The sequence below is a fragment of the Macrotis lagotis genome, chromosome 5, assembly GCF_037893015.1.
Source record: "Macrotis lagotis isolate mMagLag1 chromosome 5, bilby.v1.9.chrom.fasta, whole genome shotgun sequence".
Lineage (NCBI taxonomy): Eukaryota > Metazoa > Chordata > Mammalia > Peramelemorphia > Peramelidae > Macrotis > Macrotis lagotis.
This window is the reverse complement of record NC_133662.1, coordinates 156,979,136-157,003,250: the sequence shown is the minus strand read 5'-3', so window position 1 is coordinate 157,003,250 and position 24,115 is coordinate 156,979,136. Positions and strand designations below refer to the sequence as shown.

General features: G+C 37.0%; 1 protein-coding gene across 5 annotated transcripts in view; it reads right to left on the bottom strand.

Annotated features, from left to right (window-relative positions):
* Window positions 1-24,115, bottom strand: part of PHACTR2 (phosphatase and actin regulator 2) — a 348,693-nt gene that overhangs the window by 11,054 nt on the left and 313,524 nt on the right. For all 5 annotated transcript variants that reach the window (XM_074187749.1, XM_074187745.1, XM_074187747.1 and 2 more), the window contains one exon: window positions 275-351. In XM_074187749.1, coding sequence (XP_074043850.1) covers window positions 275-351 — 77 coding nt within the window. The remainder of the gene's footprint in view (window positions 1-274; window positions 352-24,115) is intronic.

Genomic DNA, 24,115 nt, shown 5'->3' with positions numbered 1-24,115 from the left:
AAATCATGTTATTTTAAAATAATTCATATTTCTTCCAAAATATCTTAGTGTTACTAAGACATGCAGTAGAGTCATCTTAATGTTCTGAAAAACCAAGACATTTTAAAATAAAATTTATAAAGACATCTCTCCTAAACTGCCCTATTAATTAGTTTGTAATGACTCCTAAGGCTATACTACTTCTGTGATTTAAACTTGGAGTTTGGGAAAAAAGGCAAAAAGAATTTCAGACTCAATAGCTGGCTTGAAACTAAAAAGTGTTTGCTCAACCCACCTTGTAAACTGCCGACTCTCTTCATGAACTTCCATTTCTGTACTTTTAAATTCATTTAACTCTTTCCTTATTGCTGCCTAAAAAAAGAGAAAACAGATAAAGACTTTTTTATTAAGCTATATATTTTATAAATGTACAAAATTTCTATAGATGGTTACACTCAACTAGAAGTTACCTATCTTGCAATTTTTATTGTAAATTTATTTTTTATGGAGAAAATAGAAGCCTTTTGTTGAAAGATCCTTTATATGACACTCCCTTGCTTTGATTCCTCAGTGTTCTTCTCCTTTATTCTAATCTAACTTCTTTTTTCTCACCAATGCCAATCCCTCTCTTGAATGTATATCTTCCAATCTTTCCAGCATAAATGATCACAATCATTTCCTCTCTTGCTACAACTTTCAACATCTTCCCTGTCTACATACCATTCTATCCAGTAGCCAACAAATAGGTCCAAATCCCCCACTTCCTTAATGAGGAAAGAACTCCCTAGAGACCTCCCAAATTCCCCTCCAAACAATTTGAAAGCTGACTAAAAACTTATCTAAGTGGCTTAGTAGCACAGTAGGAAAGGTCTATCTCACTGTGGTCAATAGGGGAGCTAAGGCCCAGAGCAGCAATAACTAGATTCATAGCAGAAGACCTGTAGTAAGGTTCAAAGCCCTGGACAATCCACCACCAACACCCCTTCCCCATTACTGACTAGTAATGAAATACCACCAGAGCCTGTTTCCATAGCAATCAGCATTAAGGCCCCACCCTTGGGGGCAGACCAGCAGAGAGACCTTCCCTCTGTACAAAATAGTAGCTAGGCCCTGAACCCGCTGAATACCAGCAGTAAGACCACTGAATATCAGCACAAATAACTGGACCAATGCAGGGCCAGAACCCAACTCTTAAATAAAAATGCAAAGTCTCAAAATAGGCAGAAAAAATGAGCAAAAAGTAAACCCTAAAAGAACTTGACAGAGAAAGTTACTATGGTGACAGGGAGAATCAAGGCACAAACTTAGAAGAGAACAGTGTTAAAATTTCTACATGTAAAACTTCAAAGTAAAATGTAATTTGGTCTCAGACCCAAACAAAGAACTCTTGGACCTTTAAAAGGATTTTAAGGGACATCTAGGTGGCACAGTGGATAGAACCCTGGAGTCAGGAGGACCTGAGTCCAAATCCAGCTCAGACATTTAATTAATTAGCTGTGAGACCTTGAGCAAGTCATTTAACCCACTGCCTTAAAAAAAGGATTAAAAAAAAGCAAATTCAAGAAATAGAAGAAAAATTGGGGAAAGAATGAGAGTAATGCAAGAGAATCATGAAAAAATGAGTCAACAGCATGGAAAAATATGTAAAAAAAGTTATTTACCAAAGTAAATAACTCCCTAAAAAATAGAATTGGTCAAATAAAGAAGGAATTAAGAAAGTTCACTCAAGAAAAAATTCCTTAAAAATTAGAATTGGGCAAGTACAATCTAATTACATGAAACATTAAGATAAAATAAAAAAATAAAAAAATTTAAAAAGAAAAGAAAATTTGAAATTTCTCATTGAAAAACAACTGACTTTAAAAATAGATGCAGGGGAGGCTAGATGGCACAGTGGATAGAGCACCGGCCCTGGAGTCAGGAGTACCTGAGTTCAAATCCAGCCTCAGACAAGCCACTTAACCCCATTTGCCTTGCAAAAACCTTAAAAAAAATAGATGCAGGAGAGAGCATATAAAAATTATTGAACTACCTTGATGGATTTGCTCATTCCATCAGTGCAACAACCAGGGACAATTTTGAACTATCTGCAATGGAGAATACCATCTGTATCCAGAGAAAGAATCGTGGAGTTTGAACAAACACCAAAGACCTTCAATTTAGGGGAAAAAAAAAGTTATCTTATATAATTTTGCTATCTCTTATACTTCATTTTTCTTGCTTAAGGATATGATTTCTCTCTCATCATATTCATCTGAGAACAATGTAAAGACTAACAGAATGCCTTCATGGGGGGGTGGGGGGGAGGGAAGAAAGAATGGGGGGAATTGTAAAACTCAAAATAAATAAAAATCTTTCTAAAAAAAATTATCGAACTACCAGAAAGCTATGATTTTAAAAAAGGCTGCAAAATGTCTTTAAGGTAATTTTTCAGGAAAAACTGCCCCAATATACTAGAATCAGAGGACAAAATAGAATCAATCATCACCTGAAAGAGATCGCAAAATGAAAACCCCTTGAAAACATTATAGACAAATTCCAGAGCTCACATATCAAGGAGGAAGTATTGCAGGCATCAAAAAGAAAGAAACAATTCAAATATGAAGCTATACAGTCAGGATTATCCAGGATGTGCCAGTTCCCACATTAAAGAACTGTTAGACTTGGAGTATGGTATTATACAATACAAATTATTTAGCATCACATTGAAGAATCACCTACCCAGCAAAACTGAATATAATTCTTCAGTGAAAAATAGAGGATTTTTCAAGCATTCCTAATTAAAGACAAGAATTGAATAAAGGGCAGCTAGGTGGCGCAGTGGATAGAGCACCGGCCCTGGAGTCAGGAGTACGAGTTCAAATCTAACCTCAGACACTTAATGATTACCTAGCTGTGTGGCCTTGGGCATGCCACTTAACCCCATTGCCTAGGAAAAAAAAAAAAGAATTGAATAAAACATTTGAACTCCAAATACAAGACTAAGACTTAAGGGAAATATAAAAAAGTAAGAAAGAAACAAGAAAGAGAAAATCTAAGGTATGCTATAAGAATAAACTGTTTATATTTCTATATGGCAAGATAATATTTGTAACTTTAAAGAGTTATTACTATAAGGGCAATTAGAAGGAGTATATGTTGATAAAGGGTGTGACTATAAGGTGATTTTCATAAGATGATATCCTGCAAAAAAGCAAAGGGGTTGAGAAAGAAGACTGCTCTGGGAGAAGGAAGGGAGGGGAAAATAGGAATGAGTAAATTATCTCACATAAAAGAGGCATGAAAAGAACCATTAGCATAGAGGGGAAGATGAGGGGGTGTCAGGTAGATATTAAACTTAACTCTCATCAGAATGGTTCAAAATGGAAATAATGTATATATTGTTAGATACAGAAATCTATCTTACCACATAAAGAAATTTTAAAAGGGTCAAGGATAAAATATTTGGAGAGACTAATAGAAGGAAGGGAGGTAGTGATCAGAAGTAAAACACTTGTGAGGAAGAACAAGATGGGGATAAAAGAGAGAGATAAAGGAAAATAGCATGAAGGGAAAGCAAATTAAATGTGAATGGGATAGACTCACCCATAAAATGCAAAGAGATAGCAGAATGGATTAAAAACCAGAACCCCACGATATGTTGTTATAATAAACAATTTTGAAGCCCAGAGACATAGAGTAAAGTTAAGGGTCTGGAGTACAATTTATTATGCTTCAGATGAGGCAAAGAAAGTAGGGGTAGCAATCATGATCTCAGACAAAACAAAGCAAAAAGAGATCTAATTAAGAAAAAAGGAAGGGAACTATGTTGCTGAAAGGTATCATAAACAATGAAGCAATATTAATACTAAACATATATTCACCAAATAGTAGAGCATCTAAATTTTTTAAGAAATTGAATGAATTTCAGAAATAGACAAAAATAATTATAGTGGGGGACCTCAAATTTCCCCTCTCAAAACTAGACAAATCTAACCCAAAATTAAACAAGGAAAAAATATTTAGATGAATAAAATTCTGAGAAAATTAGATATGAAAGATCCCTCAGCAGCACATGACACTTACATAAAAACTGACCATGTAGTAAGATAGCAAAACCTTACAACTAAATGCAAAAAAGCAGAAATAGTAAATGCATCCTTTTTAGATGATAATGCAATAAAAATTACATTCAATATTGGGCAATAGAAATTTAGATTTAAAATTGATTGAAAACTAAATATAATCCTAAAAATAAGGGATCAAAGAACAAATTATGGAAACAATAATTTCATTACAGAAAATGACATTAATAAGACAACATACTAAAATTTATACAAGGCAACCAAAGCATTACAAGGGGAAAATGTATATTCTCTAATTGCTTACATCAATAAAATAAAGATCAATGAATTTGTCATGCAACTAAAAAATTAGGAAAAGAACAAATTAAAACTTCCCAATTCTCACCAAATTAGAAATTCTGACAAAAGAGAGATTAATAAAATGAAAGTAATAAAACCATTGAACTAAAAAATAAAACTATGGCTTTATGGGGGGAATTAATAAACTGGATAAAATATTGATTGATTTAAAAGGAAACCAAATTACACATAACAGAAATAAAAGGGATAAATTCACTACCAATGAAAAGGAAATTAAACAATTATTAGGAGCTATTTTGTCCAATTATATGCCCCCAAATTTGACAACCTAAATGAAATGGATGAACATCTATAAAAATATAAATTATCCAGACTTACAGAAGAAGAAATAAAATACTCAAATAACCTTATTAGTCTTAAGGGAAATACAATCCTAGTCACTCTTCACTCTTATTTGTATGAATCACTTCCCAAATCCTATCTCCATAGCATCTCTCAGGACTATGTTCTTCTCTACATTCAAAAAGTCAGTTCCCTAGCCTGGGTTCTTATCACCTCTTTCACAGACTATACTAACAGTTATCTAATTGATCTCCCTCTCTCAAGACTCTCAAATGTCCAATCTATCCTCCACATACCTACAAATGTGGTTTTCTTAAAGTGCAATCTTAATATGCTATTCCCTTACTCAATAAACTCTAGTGACTCCCTGCTGTTGTCAACATTTAATATAAATTACTCTGCTAACCAATTAAAACTCTTTACAGTATGGTACAAATCTAACTTTCCAGTCTCCTCTTCCTCCAGGAACTTCTAAGTCTAGTCAAACTGACCTTCCTATTCTTGTTCACAAATGGCACTGCACCTTCTCTCTCCAAGCCTTTGCAATGCCTTCATCCATGCCTAGACTGACAATTTCCTCACTCTACCACTTAGACTCTCTAGTTTCTTTCTAGAGTTATCTAGAGCATCTATATAAAAGCTTCCCTGATCTTTCTGGGAGTTAAGGCTCCTGCCTCAGTCATCTGATATCTGTTTGTATACATCTTTATATGTACATGCTCTCATGAAAGCTGCTTGGGATTATTTTACTTTGTCTTTTTATCATCATTTCTAGTACTGTGCCTAGGACATCATAAATACCTAATAAAGATTTGTTGAATGAGTGATTTTTCTAAAAGGGAATGTGTGTATGTATATAAATACATAGCATACAAGTAGTAAAAGCATAACATTTACTGAAGGATAATTTAGTTGAAGATTGAAGAAGCTGAATTCTGATGAAGATTTTCTAAATCAAATACCAAATGAATACTAAACCAAATTCTAAATAAAATAAAAATTCCCCATGTTAATATAATTATTCTCTGACCTATAGTGAGGTGAATAAGCTGTATCTCAATTTGAAAAGCTTCAGAACCTTAGTGAGCATCCCAGTAATAGAGATTGTCAGAGTTTATTTTCACCTTAGAAAAATCTAAACTAATACTTTAATATTTACCATAACTACTTAAATAAAGTTAGGCTTTCACTATATTCAGATCTTACAAATCAGGTAAAATCGATCATTTTACTTTCTTTATGGTATGTCATAAAGTAATTTCTTATAAAGCAGATATTTGAAACAAATGTTTTTTTGTAAATCTAGTTTTCTCCCAACAAATAGCATTTTGAATTGCTGCTATTGTCAGCTGTCCCAAACAACTCATTTATGCCTTGAGGAAAAAAAAAATCAATCTATTGCCATGAATAATAGCTCTTTTATTCGTTAAAGAACTCCAGTACAAATATTTGCATTTCAATGTGGGTGTACTGTCAGTGGGGAAAGATTAATGTGGCAAATGATAGCATCCAATTTTAGTAGGGAATGGTTCTGGTCATGTTTTGAAGTACAAAGCATAATACTGTAGGCAAAAAAAGCTGAGCTTACTGATCCAAAATATTCTTTAAGAGGAACTAACTGTAAAACACTGAACATGACAAAGTATAGCCCTACAGTAGGAAATTCATTTTTGCTACAGAACAACATAACCTAACAAGTCATAAAAATAATGACTTTCAATGTTGCATAATGTTACCCTGGACATGAAGAAACTTAACTTCTACCAATACTTAATTATGATAAATTAGTAAGAACTATTTCTGAGTGAGCATTCATTCTTCATAGTCACCTCCAAAGGCAGTAGTTGAGCAAATGTGAACTTTTTATTCAATTGCACAACTTCCATGCACAATTATTCCAAATGGTTTACAATGAATCCCACCTGACCTGATGAAATAAAAAAGCAGGTATAATGTGATGCGAGGGGAGGTTTAGCAAGCAGATATTAGGAAAATAAAATGTCTTGCCCAGAATTTCCCTTGCAATAGAATATTCAAGGCTCCCCCAAACAAAAAAAATGCCAGAAGCAACAGATTGATTATATAAGTAGTTTAATAATCAAAGTGGGTTACTTACACTGGGGCAGTCTGGGATGACTGATAACAAAAGTGGATCACCAGAAAGATCCCTAAAAAGTCCATGGTAATTATAGAAAGCACACAAAGGGAGAAGTTATAGAGTATGTTTGTACAGTTTGACTGATATTTTGGGGTTTACTCTGCTCAACACTGGACTCAGTTCCCAGACACCTGGGTATCATATCAGTGTTCTTTGGGCTAGAGTCCCAGGCATATGCGGTTATTCATTGGTCACTGTGCCTATTGTTGTTATGGCTTTTGCCAATAGGAACCCCACACAAAGGTAGGTAAAATTCAACCACATACATTGATTAAGCACTTACTATGTTTCAGGATCTATATAGAAAGATAGTCCTATTTGCTATACAGTTAACAGACTCTTCCTTCTAAATCTTTTCCTTGAAAACTCTTGTGTTCCTTGGCACTCAAGGAAACATGTCTTTCTCCACATTTTCTGTAGCTATCTTCTCTAATGATAATTGCTTCTTCTCTGATACCTCCAAGCACAAAAAGTCAGAAATAGGAGTCTATGATTTCCTTGATTTCCACTGTTACATCTAGACCTCCTCTCTGATAAAAATCATTCATAATTTTTTTTCCATACCATCCATCATTATCACATGTTGCCAATTCTTGTTGCCCACTGTCATATGACAGTCTCCAAGTCACTTCCTCTCTCTTTCTCAAGGAATTGAATAACTAGCTCACAATTCTTGTTTGACTCCATTTCCTGCCCTCAAATTAGGGGATGTAAATATTCATATTATCATTCCCTCCAATGACTAGATCTTCAAATAAATCATCCTCCTTTACTCCATGACCTTCTTTCTATCTCAGCTACTCAAAGTTCTCATCATTACCTCAAATCAAACCTTTTACATGACCATGGACTCTAACATCCCCTCTCTTGTCATAATTTGTCCTTGCATCTTCTAGCACTGTCTCAGTATTATTACAATTACTCTTTCTCATTTCAACTTAAATCCTCCCATACAACCCTATTATCCCAGTACCTACTCAAAATAGGTTTTGATATAGCATGTTGTCACCAATATCATGGAACTGATTAGTTTTTCTTACAGGTGAAAGACTATTGCCATGAAATCTCCATAATGATGATTAGACCATTGAGAGGTTTGGATATGCCAGGTCGTCGCCAATTTGTCCCCAGAAAATCACATACTTTGTTCCAGTATTGCTGGAAATACCATGGTACCTCACTGATATGGGAGGGATGCTCATCCATACAGCCAAGGACTGCCACAGCATCTAGGCCATTACCAAAAGTCCTGTTTCCTATTAAATCAGGTGATGAGGTGATAATGGTTCTAGAAAAGGCAGTGAGGAAAATTTCTTTGTACATCATTTCCCTCACTATAATCAAGTCATATGCATTTCATATCATCATTCACTTGATATCATTGCTTTCTTTGAATACAAAGGATACCATCTAACTAATTCAATTAAGTGTCATGGTCCATCCTTGATTCCCTTGCATCCTTCTCCTGTCACAATTCATACTGTATTAAATATAAGTTCAGAATCACCCCTCTGATCCATGTATTCTGATCCTCATCCAGAGTAGCTCAAAATTACTATAAGTCAGTAACTTTTCCACCTGAATCCATTACAGATTTGTTTTTTCACTTCAACTGGACTTTCAATGCTTTTATTTCTACTTGAATGACTCCCTAACACATTTCCCCCTATGGTGGCAATTCAAAAATTTTCTTATTCCTTTAGCTCTCACTACAATTTGTGTTATTCCTCTCCTGGTAAATGAGTTTATTTTACTGAGAATATTTGAGCCATCTATTATGAGATCTGTCATCTCAAGAAACAATATGGCATCACAGTTAGAATGTTGAACTTAGTATAGAAAACAGTGGAGATGTACTGATAGCAAGGTGAGGAAAACAATTTTTAAATGAATTGTAGTAAATACAGTGAGAAATGACAAAAATACAAAGATTTAAGCTTTTCATTTCAGATAAGCCCCTGGACCTATGCAATGAAATTTCTACCAGCTAAGTACTCTTCAGCTAAAATCATAAATGGTAACACAATGTCAGCAAGTCTCAATTGCAAAGACATTATCTTTAGTCTACAAAGGAAATTTTCCCCTAGAGATATGTTATAAAATCTTATTACTAAATTCTAAAGAAAGGATGACTTTATTTTTGACATACCTAAAAATTAATTTAACAAGAAATATAAGATACATATAATTCCTCCAATATCTCCCCTCCCAACCTTTCCCCCCATTTATTCTGGAGATTTTTTTTTTACATCTCTTAACTACATTAAAATATTGGCATGATCAGCTTGCCATAATAGGGTGGCAAGCTAAAAATAATAATGAAGTAAGTACTAAAGATTCTGTTCAATTTGGTCAAGATCAGATAATATTTTCTCATGAATATTCTTAAAAATAGAAAATGTCAAAAAACCCAATGCATTGACACTGAATTTAATACTATTTTGTGAAGTATTTTTCAAGCAATGATATCAATTGAAACATAAATCAGGGAGATGTATGCTTGAAAAAGTATGCATGGAGGATTAAGTAAAGAATTCAAATGGAAGGTTGGCTTCCTATTGACATGAAGATCCTGAAGACAATTTTTTTTTGTGGATGACATTGTGTAGAATAATCAAGTAGGTACATTCCTGAGCACTGTAAAAGGAAATCTTCAACTTTTCAAAAACATTTCAGTCCAACTGTCTGCACAGAATACAAAAACCAAAAACAAGTGACTGAAGAAAACCTCGAGGACCTTAGCTATAAAGGTCCACCGCATCCAGGGTCATCTCCAGGTGTACTGATCCATGTCTAACCACTGGAGATGGCTCCAGAGGAGAAAGTGGGGCTGGTGATTTTGCATAAACCCTTAAATCCAATTCACTTTCATGTCATGGCATCTCATCTCTGATGTCCTGCTCCTCTTAAAGAATAAAAAATAACAAAAAAATCCATAATAAAATATGCAGTTAATCAAACATAGAATTACATTCTTAATACATATATATTAGAAAGATAGTACATATAGATGGTGAGCTAGGCTCAGAATTGACAAAAAGAAAAAGTGGATTGATTCTGGGAAACTGTGTAATGCTTTTAGGGTTTTTTCTGTGTTTTTTTTTTTTTGGCAAGGCAATGGGGTTAAGTGGCTTGCCCAAGGCCACTTAATTATTAAAATTATTAAGTGTCTGAGGCCGGATTTGAACTCAGGTACTCCTGACTCCAGGGCCAGTGTTCTATCCACTGCACCACCTAGCCGCCATTCCACTGCACCACTTAGCCGCCCCTTTGTGTAGTGCTTTTAATGATTCCAAGCATCTTTCTGAAACAATTTTCTTTACTGGTTGCTATATGGCTAAACAGTGGTAGAACACTACATTGTTGTTAAGAATTAAACTGGAGAATCACTCAAAGGACAAAGGAGAAGTACATGGTGAATATTAGTAGGCTGCAACAAAGTATTAATGAAAAATTGCAAAAAAGAAATAGCATAAAGGATGTTATCAAACAAATGCATGACTGGAAAAGGTCACCTGGTCATGTAGTAAAAACAAAATTATGGAAATTTAGTGAATTCACCACAAATATTCACAGGACCTATTTATGCCTGACCTATGGTAGAGCATTCTGAGATCATTTTGGTTTGTATAGATAGACACACTACATCTTGACTCTAACCAATCCACCTGTTGGATGGATGTTCTTTGAAGAGTTTACAAAAAGATATGGAGAAGAGTTGCGTGGGAGGAAAAGGTATAAATTGGTTTGTGCTCTATTAGACAAAGTACTCAAGTTAATGAACTTTTCAGTATCTTTTTAGAATTATTTTTTAAATAATATTTGTTTTAGAATTCTTATAACGTACTTGCAGTCAAATTAGGTCCTATTTGTTCTTTGCAAAGATACAAGCACCAATTAATGTGTTGGGTTCTAATAAAAATAATATAAGACATATTAATTCATTCTTTTAGTGATTACCCTCTGTCTGTAATGCATTTATCATTCATGTTAGTTTGGAACAGTGGTCTCCAAAGTGGGGGCCAAGGCAAGAGCTCAAGGGAATGTGATCAATCAAAGGGTAGAAGGATAGTTGATATTCTATACTTCCTTATGATAACCAATTCTAAACTTGTTTCCAGGACAATCACAGTTATATTTATTGTTTAACTTCTTCTAAGGAAGCTTTCAACTACTGTACATGCTTGGTCAAATCTTTAAGCTTCTTAGCTACAAGTGTTCCTGGGGGGTGCTCTTACCTCTGAGGTTAGGAACAACAACCCTGATGACTTTCCTTCACCTTTCAATTTGGGAGGGACAGATTTAGTCACACAGGATGATCAGGCAAGGACATTTATGAATGGAAAAAGAGGTGGATTCATTATGTGGTGGAGAGAAAAGCTGGACAACCTGAAGGCTACATTAACAGTTCTGAGATGTTAAAATAACTTACAGCACAGTATATACACAGATTATCTATAGATTAGGGAAGGAAGTGACAGGAATCCCAAAGATTACTGTTGTGATATGCCTTAGCAGAAAGAACTTACAAAATCACAAATTCAAAATATCAAGATTTTAAGAAGAAGAGTTATTTATCTCTCACCAACCCTATGAAGGCATCTTTCTTGGCTAAACCTTATATTTCTGCCACCACCAAGCGCTATATTTTCTATCTAATAGGCTCTTGATAAATAATTGTTGATGATAAATTTAATTGAAAAACATTTTCATTAGAATTTTAAAACTTAAAACAATTTAAAATATATTTTTAGTGATTTAAGGAAAGAGAATTTACTCGATGCACAATTTTTACTTTTTAAAAATATTTGGCAATCATTTTATCTTTGAGTATAAAAATCCTATTGATACTACTTTATATAATGATGGCAACATGGCAGAATATGGGCTGGACTTATAGCTATATCAACATCATCATCATCATTAGATTTCCCTGAACATCAGTTTTTCTCTATATTCCCTCAAATGTCAGTCCTAACATTTCCCTTAATTAAAAAAAAATATACCTTTTACACTGCTCCCTAATACTTTTGAGAGAGAATATGTTCCAAATTGTCTTTTGCTTATGTTCTTGAAAAAATTTCACCAATAAACTGCTTGCTCCTAAACTCATCATTTAATGTTTGACCTTTGTCCTCAAAGAAGACCATGCCATCAGAGAGGTGATGCCATAAGTACATGAATTGGATTGGAGTGAGGGGATGTTGTGCCAAGAAACCAACCTTACTTTCTCCTCCAGTCATCTGGATCCAGTGGCCAGATATGAATCAGGTCAACTGCAGATGACCTTGGATGTGAGGCAATCAGGGTTAAGTGACTGGCCCAAGGTCACACAGCTAGTGACAACTGTCTGAGGTTGGATTCGAACTCCTATCCTTCTGACTCCAAGGACAGTGCTACACTCTTCATTTAAATTCACATCAGAAGCTTAATGAGACTAAGTTGTGCCCTTTATTTTACTTTGAGAATGTGGGCATTTGACTGGACAGCTATGTGGCATAGTAAGAGAGAGTGTCAGGCCTGAAGTCAGGAAGACTCATCTTTTAGAGATCAAATCTGGTCTCAGACACTGGCTGTGTGACTCAGAACAAATTACTTAACACTGTTTGCTTCAGTTTCCTCAACTGTAAAATGAGCTAGAGAAGGAAATGATAACCCACTGTAGTATCTTTGCAAACAAAACCCCAAAACCTCAAATGGGATCATGAGTTGGACACAACAGAAAATGACTAAACAACATACACATGGAAATGTAAGTCAATTTTCATTTTCTTACCTCACCCTTTACATGATGTCAAATGTCACATATGCCCCAGGTAATTAAAAGAATGTTAAACTAAGAGAAAATAAATTACATGAATAATAAACAAGTTACAAGTATATGCAACTGGGAAATGGAGATTTTTCAAATGAAAAAAATTCATGTTGATAGACACAGCTCAGTTCATTATCTTGGAGAGTCAGGCAACATTTCATTTAACTGAATGGCCTACCACTCCCTATCTGTTAATGAATCCTTTATGTACAATATCTCTCAATCCTTTAGTACTAGCTAAAGAAGTATTATAATCTCATGATGGTCTTTTTTTTCTTTTTATTGTCAGCATATGACTATTTTAAAAAAATAAAACAGAACCATTTCCTTTCTACTCTTCTACCCCTGCCTCCACCAAACTAAGCTCCTTTGTGTTCCTATTAATTTTAATCTTTTCTTTCAAAGAATACAAATCAGCAGCTGTTTCAGGGTTGTATCTAAGTGTAAACAAAGGGATACAAACTGAAGCTATGAAAAAGAAGCAGAGCAAACTCATTGTCCTCAGTGGAAGAGCTGTCCTGTGGTTAACTGAACTAGAGTCAACTCCATACAACCAAAGGGATTCCCTTCCCTTTTATGTGTTCTCAAGGGAGTATTTTATGGACCAGGTGTTAAATTCTTCCAGACTGCCTTTAGATGAACCTAACTAGTGAAATCCCACATCACAAAGGCTTAAATATTTCTTATCTTTTTTTGGGGGGTCACAAGGCAATGGGATTAAGGGACTTGCCCAAGGTCACACAACTGGGTAATTATTAAGAACAGAGACTCCTGACTCCAGGGCCAGTGCTCTATCGACTGTGCCACCTAGCTACCCCAGTACTTCTTATCTTTTGACTATATACTATTCCTAAGAAATAAGTAGTTAGTTATCCTTCTCCATCACAGGGTGTAGCCATGATCTAGAAACTCTGAATAAAAATTTTTGATCCTCCTTTCCTACCAGAGAAGAAGAATCATTTTTTTTCTTTCTTTAATGGTGTGTTAACAATACCTTATTGTGATGATGGTGTTTGTCCTTTCTCCTCGAAGAAGACCATGACATCAGGGAGGTGATGCCATGACAAGCATGTGAATTAGATTTGAGTGAGGGTATGCTCTGCTAAGTCACCAGTCTCACATTTTCCTCCAGAGCCATCTGGGTGCAGTAACTAGATATTAATTTGGAGAGGGCCCTGGATGTGAGGCAATCAGGGTTAAGTGACTTTCCCAAGGTCATTCATTTAGACCATACTACATTTTCAATTAAAATGACATTTTAAGATTAGCTAAAAAAAGTCTGGAGTATGAGCCTTGGGAAAGATTGACACTGCTGTCCAATAATGAGCCAAAGCTAAAAACAGGGATATTCATCATAAGGAGATGAAACCAGTCATTAGGTAATAAATCTTTAGAAATTTATTGAAATCCCCAAAAGCAATAATAACACTAAGCCATCCAGAGTTTATGAATTCAGTACAAAAGATTTATGAATTCAATATAGAAGAGTGGAAATATGGTTTGATCCAAGGGCATGTAAGTGTTAATTAGATTCCATGAAGGATCTTAAGCATTTGAGAGTACTACTCCTTTTATTACCTGCAAGCATAATTAATAAAATGACCCAGAAAAATAAAAAGAAATGTGGTTTAAGATTAAGAAATTAAAGAAGTCAAAGGTTTGAAGAGTTACTTAGAAATTTCATACCCATGTATTGTGAATGGTTGTTTCCTCAGTAAGAATCACAAGATTTTAGATATGAGACTTAATGAAAAACGACAATTAAAAAAAACCCCAACTCTAAATGAAAATTACTATATTTAAAGAGTTTAGGAGGGGAAAGTTGGCTATAGATTTTAGTCAACTGAATTTGTGCATCATTGATTGCTTATAACAAAGGTCAAAGGGTCCAAAAATACAAAATTGGAAGAGAAGATGAAGATCAAAGATGCTATATATAATTACATCAACTATCAACTGGCCTATTTTAAAAAGCAGTTGAGTCCTAAAAATGGGAAATGAATAAAAATAAAGGCATTATATTTCATTATCACTGTTTCTTAGAGAACACTCACTGACATAAAACAAATGTTTGGGCTCAAAGAACTCAAAAATGGACTTAGCCAACAAATACTTGATCTTGCCAAGGAGGGAGGTGTCAAATAAGGACAGTGCCAGGGCAGAATTAAAATTTATTTTCAAAACACTATAAAGAATGGAAGATTACAAGATGAAACAATTCAGAAAGTAAAAAACAGTGGAATGGAAAATAAACCTAGGCAAAGTTATACTTGAAACAGCTAAGCTAGGTCATCTGAAAAATATTTATAGATGAAACTGAGAGGCAGACAACAAAAAGACATGAAATGGAACACATGTGCAAGAACTTCTATAGCCAACAATTTTGTTCACTGATGGTATTAGAATGACCACCATGGGATTCCACAACCTTAAGTACCTACTATTCTTTGAAAAGAAATGGAGGGGCAGCTAGGTGGCACAGTGGATAGAGCACCGGCCTTGGAGTCAGGAGTACCTGGGCTCAAATCCAACCTCAGATACTTAATAATTACCTAGCTGTGTGCCCTTGGGCAAGCCACTTAACCCCATTGCCTTGAAAAATCTTTAAAAAGAAAAGAAAAGAAAAGAAATGGAAAGGGGTGGCTAGGTAGCACACTGGCCCTGGAGTCAGGAGTACCTGAGTTCAAATCTGGCCTGACACTTAATAATTACCTAGCTGTGTGGCCTTGGGCAAGCCACTTAACCCCATTTGCCTTGCAAAAAACCTAAAAAAAAAAAGAAATGGAAATGATTATTATAAGTAGCTTAATCTGGTAAGCTATATGCACTAAAAGGACAGTTTGAAAATGACACAATTTTAAGGGTATTCATTGAACAAATTTCAAAATGGTTCAATCCGTAAAGATGAAAAACATCGAAAGTATTAGTACTATGAAAATGCAACAGAATAAAAACAGTAACTAATAAGCCATTCATTTGTCTACCTTCATCTGTGTAACATCTTTGTGAGAATGTTGCAATCCTTGTATATAAGGATATCACCAAAGAACATGCAAAGAGGAAATGGACAAGCTTTTGCAGATAGTCTTGGGAAACATATCATATATGCTTCTTGGTATTTTATAACCAACAAACTTTCCATGGTGAAACAAAACACAGCCTGGAAAGGCTTTCTTGACACAATGGTTTCATATGGTAAAATGCAAGATATGACAGATAACTTTATTCAGTGATCTAAGTATCAACATAAAACATGATATAAAGTGAGACACATGTTTCTGAAAAGTTTGGGACAGTGTTATGGAAGAAATCTAAACACAGGAAGAATATTGTATGGATTGTGAGATTCTCCAGATGCTCTTTTTTTTTCCTCTCCAGATGCTACCTTTTTGACCAGATAACTTCAAAATCTACATAACCAGCCCTCCTTTCCCCAGGGCTCCAGGTTCCATCTCTCTAACTGCTTGAAAAATTCCATCCCAGTGTTCCTAAACATCATAAAACAATGAGTCTAAAACAGAACTCATACTTTGCCCCCAAATCTTCCCTCTTTCTTCACCTTCACTTGTCTTACATGAAAAAGTATCCCTACTCCGAGTCAATGAAAAACCCCTCTATGTACACGTTATACCATTCTGCCTCCTTTTTTCCAATAGATTGTATCCCAACTCTTTCACTAATCTTCAAATTCCACCTATTTACAGATAGTAGCCCAGACCTGATGTCTACTTCCACATTTCTGTATCCCCCATATTCAAAAGAATCCCTATTAGATCCATCCAACCCAATTAGTTACTATCCTATATCTCTCCTTCATTTTGCAGCTTAACTCCTTGAAAAGATCACCTCTAATTGAAGTCTCTATTTCTTTTTTTATTCAGTGGTCTAGCTTAGAAGCAGTTAGGTGGTACAGCTTCAAATCAGATCCCATAAACTTATTAAATGTGTAATTCTGGATAAGCTGCTTAAATGCTGTTTGTTTCAGATTCCTTAACTGTAAAATGGGGAAAATAATAGAATTTGCCTTGCATGGTTTCTGTGAGGATTAAATGATATATTTGTAATGTCTTTAGCACCGAGTCAAGCACATAATAGGTGCATAATACATATTTGTTTCTTTTCATTCCTCTGATCTCATCATTCCAAAAAAACTGTTTTTTTTCCAAAGTTGCCAATGATGTCTTAACTGCAACATTTTTGGCCTTCTCAATGCTCATCCTTCTTGATTCCACTTCATGCTTTAACACTGCTGATAACCTTTTTATCCTTGATACTTTCTTCTTCCTTTGTCAATTGAGACACTACTCTCTTCTAGTTCTCTGTTTACTGCTCTATCTCAGACCCTTTTATGGGTCTTCACACAGACTTAGTTCATTAGTTGTGGGTATCCCCCAAAGCTCTGACTTGTGGTTCTTCTCCCTCTCTTGTTTTATGTGGTGATCTCATTAGCTCCCATGGATTCAATTATCATTTCTATGCTGAAGATCCCCAAATCCATTTGACTAGTTCTAACTTTTCTTCTGACTCCCATTCTCCCATTTCCAAATGCCAACTAGATATCTTGAACTAGATGTCTTACAGATACAGTAACTCAACCTGTTTAACATTCAACACTTTACTTATGCCTTCAAACTCTCCCCTCATTCTAATTCCCTTATTCCACTATCCTCCAGGTCACCCAGAATCCCAACCAAAGCTGTGACAACCAAGGTTATTGTCCTTGACCTCTCACTCTCTCCCCTCATACCCAAACAGTTGCCAAATCCTATTTTTATTTTCACAATATCTCTTTCATACCCCGCCCCCCACTCCTCAACTGGAATACTGACACCATCTTGGTATAAGCCTTTATCACTTTTCTCCTAGACTATAAAAGCTACTGGTTGGCTTTTCTGCCTTAAATCTTTCCTGCTCTAGTTCGTTTTTCACAAAACTGTCAAACTGATCTTCTAAAGCTTAAGTCTCACCATGTCATCTTCCTGATGCTTCATTTATTCATTCCAATAACTCCTTATTATCTCTAGGATCAAAAACTAAACAATATAAAAAAAATTCTGTCTGGCTTTTAAAGCCCTTCATAACCTAGTCCCTTCTAGACTTCCATTCCTCCTAATCTATGATCTACCAACATTGGCTTCTTTGCTATTTTTTTGCCCTCTCTATCTCTATACTCCAAACACTTTTCATTGGTTGTTCCCCAGACCTAGAATGGTCTCTTTCAACACCTCTATCTCCAGCCTTTTTTCTAGTCTCTGCTAAAGTCCATTTTGTTTGCAATAAATCTTTTCTAGTCAACATTAATCCTATTGCCTTCCCCATGAGATAATTTCAAATTAACCCTATCTGTATCTTGTTTGTACATGGCTGTTTGCATGTTTTCTCTACAATTAGATTGTAAGATGCCTGAGGACAAGGGTTATTTTTTTGTTTTTATTTTTATATCTAATGCTAGGTTCAGTGTCTGGCATATAGTAAATGCTTAATACTTTACTGAATTGACTTGAAATTTCCTTATTCTATCAATCCACTACCATGACATTAAGAATTTACTGAATTGTTACCGGCACAATTTAAGGATACTACTTTACGGTATCTTCTAATGATTTCAGTTTTAGTTTCTTTTATTTCTTTTTTTTTAAGACTGCTCCCCTCTGCTCTGGGTGGGGGGGCAGAGTCAGGATGGCAGAGCAGAGGCAAGGATTCCCATAACTCTCAGATCACTCCAAATACCATCAAATTATGACTATAATCAAATTCTAGAATGGTGAAACCCATAGAAAGACTGAGTGAAACAATTTCCTGGCCTAAGACAACTTGGAAGATACACAGGAAGGGTCAGTTACACGGGAATTGGAAAGCATCTCAGCATAGCCTGGGTCATGCAATCAGCTTCCAGGAATAGCCAATGGAGTGTTTGGGTCTCTGGGGGTGCTTGGGTCCATGACAATAGGGGCAGTTTCCAGACCTCTCAGCTTAGGGATTGCCTAGGATAACTTGGAAAGTCAGCAGGGAAATTCTGCCATAGCCCCAGCTCCAGGAACCAGGGTCACCCAGCAGCTACTTCGAGAGCACTCAGCCCACAGATGGTAAGGGAGTTGGGGGTTATTGCAGAGACTTCTCTGCTGTTCTTGAGGCAAGATTCTTCTGCTTTGCCCATACTCAAATCCAGGTCATAGTCTGGGGTCCCATACTGCCATAGAGGAGCGGGGTACTTCCTCACAGCTCCAGGGCATAGGGGAGCAGTTATATTTATTCTCAGGTCAGAGCACAGGCCAAGAGAGCAGTCAAAATTTCTCATAAGACCTTGAAGGAATTGAGGTCCCTGGTGTGTGTGTGTGTGTGGGGGGGGTTGCCCCAAACCCTCAAAAGCTTGGGAAAGTGTGTCCTCCACCCTGGAAGCAGAGCCCCACCTTAAAAAAGAGTTAAAATCAAGTCACAGGCTGGGGAAATTACCAAACAACAGAAGAAAAACAATTTGTCCATAGATAATTATTTTGGTCCCTTGGAGGATCAAAATACACACTAAAGATGACAAAGTCAAAGTTTCTGTATCCAAAGTCTCCAAGAAAAAATAGGAATTGATTTCAGACTAAGGAAGATTTTTGAAGATTTTGAAAAAAAGATTTTGAAAATCAAGTAAGGGAGAGAAAAAAATTGGGAAGAGAAATGAAAGCAATGCAAGAAAATTATGAAAACCAAGTCAGAGCGGCTAGGTGGTGTAGTGGATAAAGCACTAGCCTTGGAGTCAGGAGTACTTGGGTTCAAATCTGGTCTCAGACACTTAATAATTACCTAGATGTGTGGCCTTGGGCAAGCCACTTAACCCCATTTGCCTTGAAAAAAAACCTAAAAAAAAGAAACCAAGTCAACAGTTTGGTGAAGGAGATAAAAAAAATTGAAGAAAGTATCTTTAAAACCAATTTAGATCAAATGGAAAAATCAGTCCAAAAGGTCAATGAGAAGAATGTCTTAAAAAGCAGAACTGACCAGATGGAAAAGGAAACAAAAAAGCTCTCTGAAGAAAATAATTCCTTCAAATGTAGAATGGAGATAAAGGAAGCTGATGACTTTGTGAGAAATCAAGAAACAATTAAAACAAACACAAAAGAATGAAAAACTAGAAGAAAACATGAAATATCTCATTGGAAAAACAACTGACCTGGGAAAAGAGATCCAGGAGAGATAATTTTTTTTTTTTAGGTTTTTGCAAGGCAATGGGGTTAAGTGGCTTGCCGAAGGCCACACAGCTAGGTAATTATTAAGCATGTGAGGGCAGATTTGAACTCAGATACTCCTGACTCCAGGGTCAATGCTCTATCCACTGGGCCACCTAGCTGCCCCCAGGAGAGATAATTTAAAAATTATTGCGTTACCTGAAAGTCATAACCAGGAAAAGAGCCTAGACTTCAATTTTCAAAAAATTCTCCAGGTAAATTGTCCTGGTTTCCTAGAAACAGAGGGTAAAATAGAAATCGAGGGAATCCGCCAATTACCTCCTAAAAGAGACCCACGACCCCCCCAAAAATTCCTAGGAATATTATAACCAAATTCCAGAACTTCCAATCAGAGAAAATATTACAAGCAAAAAAAAAAAAAATTCAAACATGGAGCTACCGTCAGAATTACACAGGATTTAGCAGCATCTACACATTAAGGGCTCATAGGGCTTGGAATATGATATTCCAGAAGGCAAAAAACTTGGATTACAACTGAGAATCAACCCAGCAAAACTGAATAGACCTTTTATAGGAAAAGATGGACATTCAATGAAATAGGGGACTTCCAGATTTTCCTGTTGAAATGACCAGAGCCGGGGTAGCAGGTAGAGCAGCGAATAGAGCACTGGCCCTGGAGTCAGAAGGATTTGAGTTCAAATCTGCCCTCACATGCTTAATAATTGCCTAGCTGTGTGACCTTGGACAAGTCACTTAACCCCATTGCCTTGCAAAAACAAAACAAAACAAAACAAAACAAAAAAAAAGATGTGGCTCAGAGAGGAAATAACACACACACACACATTCAATAGAGTATAGAAATCTATCCCACACGAGGGAAAAAAGAAGAAAGGGATGGGAGCAAAGGGACATGGAGAGGAGTGGGGGAGAGGGTACTCAGATACAACACACTATTGAGAAGGGACAGGGTAAAAGGAGAGAGAGAATAGAATAAATAGGGGTTGGGAGGAATAGAGTGGAGTGAATAGAGTGCCTAGCAATAGCAACTGTGGGAAAAAATATTGAAGCAACTTCTCTTGATGGACCAATGATAAAGGATATGATCCATCCCAGATATAGAGCTGATGGTATCTGAATACAGACTGAAGTATACTTTTTTCTCTCACCTTTTTTCTTGAGGCTTTTCTATCTTTATGGGGGGGATTATGTTTTTTACAAAAGGCTATTTGTAGTAATATGAAAAGAAGTTAAATATTTTTAACAAAACAGATTCAATCTGATATGTCCTTGGATTTGACCAATTCCTTCATTTTTAAGATGAAAATGAGACTCAGATGTCTGGGGTGGAAACAAGATGGCAGCACAAGGCTTGCATACTCCTAGAATTTTTCCCAACACAACTTTTTTAATTTTATTTTTTTAGGTTTTTTTTTACAAGGCAAATGGGGTTAAGTGGCTTGCCCAAGGCCACATAGCTAGTAAATTATTAAGTGTCTGAGACCAGATTTGAACCCAGGTATTCCTGACTCCAGGGCCATTGCTTTATCCACTGCACCACCTAGCCACCCCTCTACTGCATCACCTAGCCGTCCCCCCCAACACAACTTTAAATGAAGTCTCTTCATGGACTTTAAAGCTACAGATCCCACCAGGAAAAAACAAAGAGCAAAACAAGTTCTCAACTCAAGATATTATGGAAGATCTTCAGTAAAAGTATTATAGCCCAGAGGGGTGGAGCCAAGATGGTGACAAGAAGGGATCAAGTCTTAGGAGCTCTCTGATAAAAACTCATAAGCTAAGGACTCTAACTAAACGTTTGAGAGACAGAACCCACAAAGGGACCCAGTGAGGCAGTTCTCCTACTCAAGGTAACCTGGAAAAAAGCAGAAAGGCTCTGCTCCCCGGGGTTGGAGGGGTGGCCCGCCAGAGGGGTGGCTTGCTAGAGCGAAAGAACTTCAGCCTCCTGGGGGCAGCCCCAGGACGCTGGGAGCCGTGGCTCACAGCAGCGGGGGAGTCTCCTAAGCTGCACCCCAGTGAGCACCAGGCATAAAGTGGGGGAACAGCGGGGCAGCTCTGCCAGAGCAAGCACATGGAGCCCAGCCCTCAGGGCACACAGCCAGCAGCTTGGTCTTTCCCCAGCCCTGATCCAGGAAACAGAAGCAGGCGGAGCGGGTAAGCAGGAGCCCCCAGGGCATGAGCCCATGGAGCTGAGGGAGGGGAGTGAAGAGAGACTGCTGAGCTCTGTCCTCCACCTCTAGAACAGGACTCTGGGGCGCTGACCACATTCAGATCCTGATAGCAGTCTAGGCCGGCCCATAGAACAGCAGGCCCTCCCCCCCACCTCAGCCCCGTGGCAGAGTGGGGCACTTATGGTCATTCACAGACCAGGAGGGAGGACAGAGCCTCACACACTGAGACCCTTGTGGGAGTGTCCCAAAAGATTAGGAAGCACCCCAAAACCAGGCCCAGGCTGGGAAAATGAGCAAGCAGAGAAACAAAAGGAAGACTATTGAGAAATATTTTGCAAATGAGCCCAAGAAGGATCAAAATACTCAGTCTGAAGATGAGAAGCACAAACTCCTGCATCTAAAGACTCCAAGAAAAACAGAAATTGGGCTCAGGCTATGATAGAGCTCAAAAAAGACTTTGAAAATCAAATGAGGGAGTTAGAAGAAAAACTGGGAAAAGAAAGGAGAGAGATGCAGGAAAAACATGAAAATGAAGTCAGCAGCTTAGTCAAGGAAATCCAAAAAAATGCTGAAGAAAACAGCATGCTAAAAACCAGCTTAGGTCAAATGGATAAAACAGTTCAAAAAGTTATTGAGGAGAAGAATGCTTTAAAAAGCAAAATTGGCCAGATGGAAAAAGAGATAAGAAAACTCTCTGAGGAGAACAAATCCTTCAGACAAAGAATAGAATTCAGGGAGATTGATGAATTTACCAGAAATCAGGAATCAATACTTCAAAACAAAAAAAAAATGAAAAATTAGAAGAAAATGTGAAATATCTCATTGAAAAAAACAACTGATATGGAAAACAGACTTAGGAAAGATAATTTGAAAATTATTGGAATACCTGAAAGTCATGATCAGGAAAAGAGCCTTGACATCAAAGAATTACTACAGGAAAATTGCCCTGATATTCTAGAAGCAGAGGGCAAAATAGAAATGGAGAGAATCCACCGATCCCGCAGAGAAAGAGATCCCCAAAAACCAACCCCTAGGAATATTATAGCCAAGTTCCAGAACTCACAAGTCAAAGAGAAAATATTACAAGCAGCCAGAAGGACACAGTTCAAATATCGTGGAGCTGCAGTCAGGATCACTCAGGACTTAGCAGCAACTACATTGGAAGCTTGTAGGGCTTGGAATACAATATACGGGAAGGCAAAAGAGCTTAGAATGCAGCCAAGAATGAACTACCCAGCAAGGCTGAATGTCCTCTTCCAGGGAAAAAGATGGACTTTCAATGAACCAGGGGAATTTCAAAGGTTTCTGTTGGAATGTCCAGAGCTGAACAGAAGGTTTGATCTTCAGATACAGGACTCAGGATAAGCATGGAGATCAGAGGAGAGGGGGGAAATATGAGGGACTTAATGAGGATGAACTGCATGTATTCCTGCATAGAAAAATGACACTGATCATACTCATATGAACCTTCTCAGTTAATAGAGCAGGTAGAGGGAGCTTTTATAGTTGAAGCACAGGAGAAAGGTGAATTCGAAGATAAAGTATGGTGTAAAAATGGAGTCAATAGAAAAAAAGGGAAATGGAATGGGAGAAAGAAAAAGGAGAGGGGGAATAGTCCAAGATATTTCACGTAATAAGATTTTTTTTTATTACAATGAGCTATTGCAATGATATGGAAGGGGGGAGGCAAGGGGGAATGAGGGAACCTTTGCTCTCATCAGAGATGGCTAGGAGAGGAAACAGCATATACACTCAATGGGGTATAGACATCTGGAATAAGAAGGAGGGGGGAGCAGGGGGAAGGGGTGGGGATGTGAATAAAGGAGGAGAGGATGGACCATGGGGGGACAGTGGTCAGATATAACACGCTTTCTTTTTTACTTCTTGAAAGGGGCTGGGATTGGAAGGCCTGCCCAGGACCATAGGGCCAGGTGGATTCTGGGCCTAAGAGGTGGGAGGGGGGGCTCAGGGCTTCTTGGCCCCAGGACCAGGGAATCTGTCTGCTGCACCACTCAGCGACCCTACAGCAGAGTCAGAGTGAAAGGAGAGAGAAAATATAGTACATGGTAGTGGAGAAATAAGAAAGGAAGGAG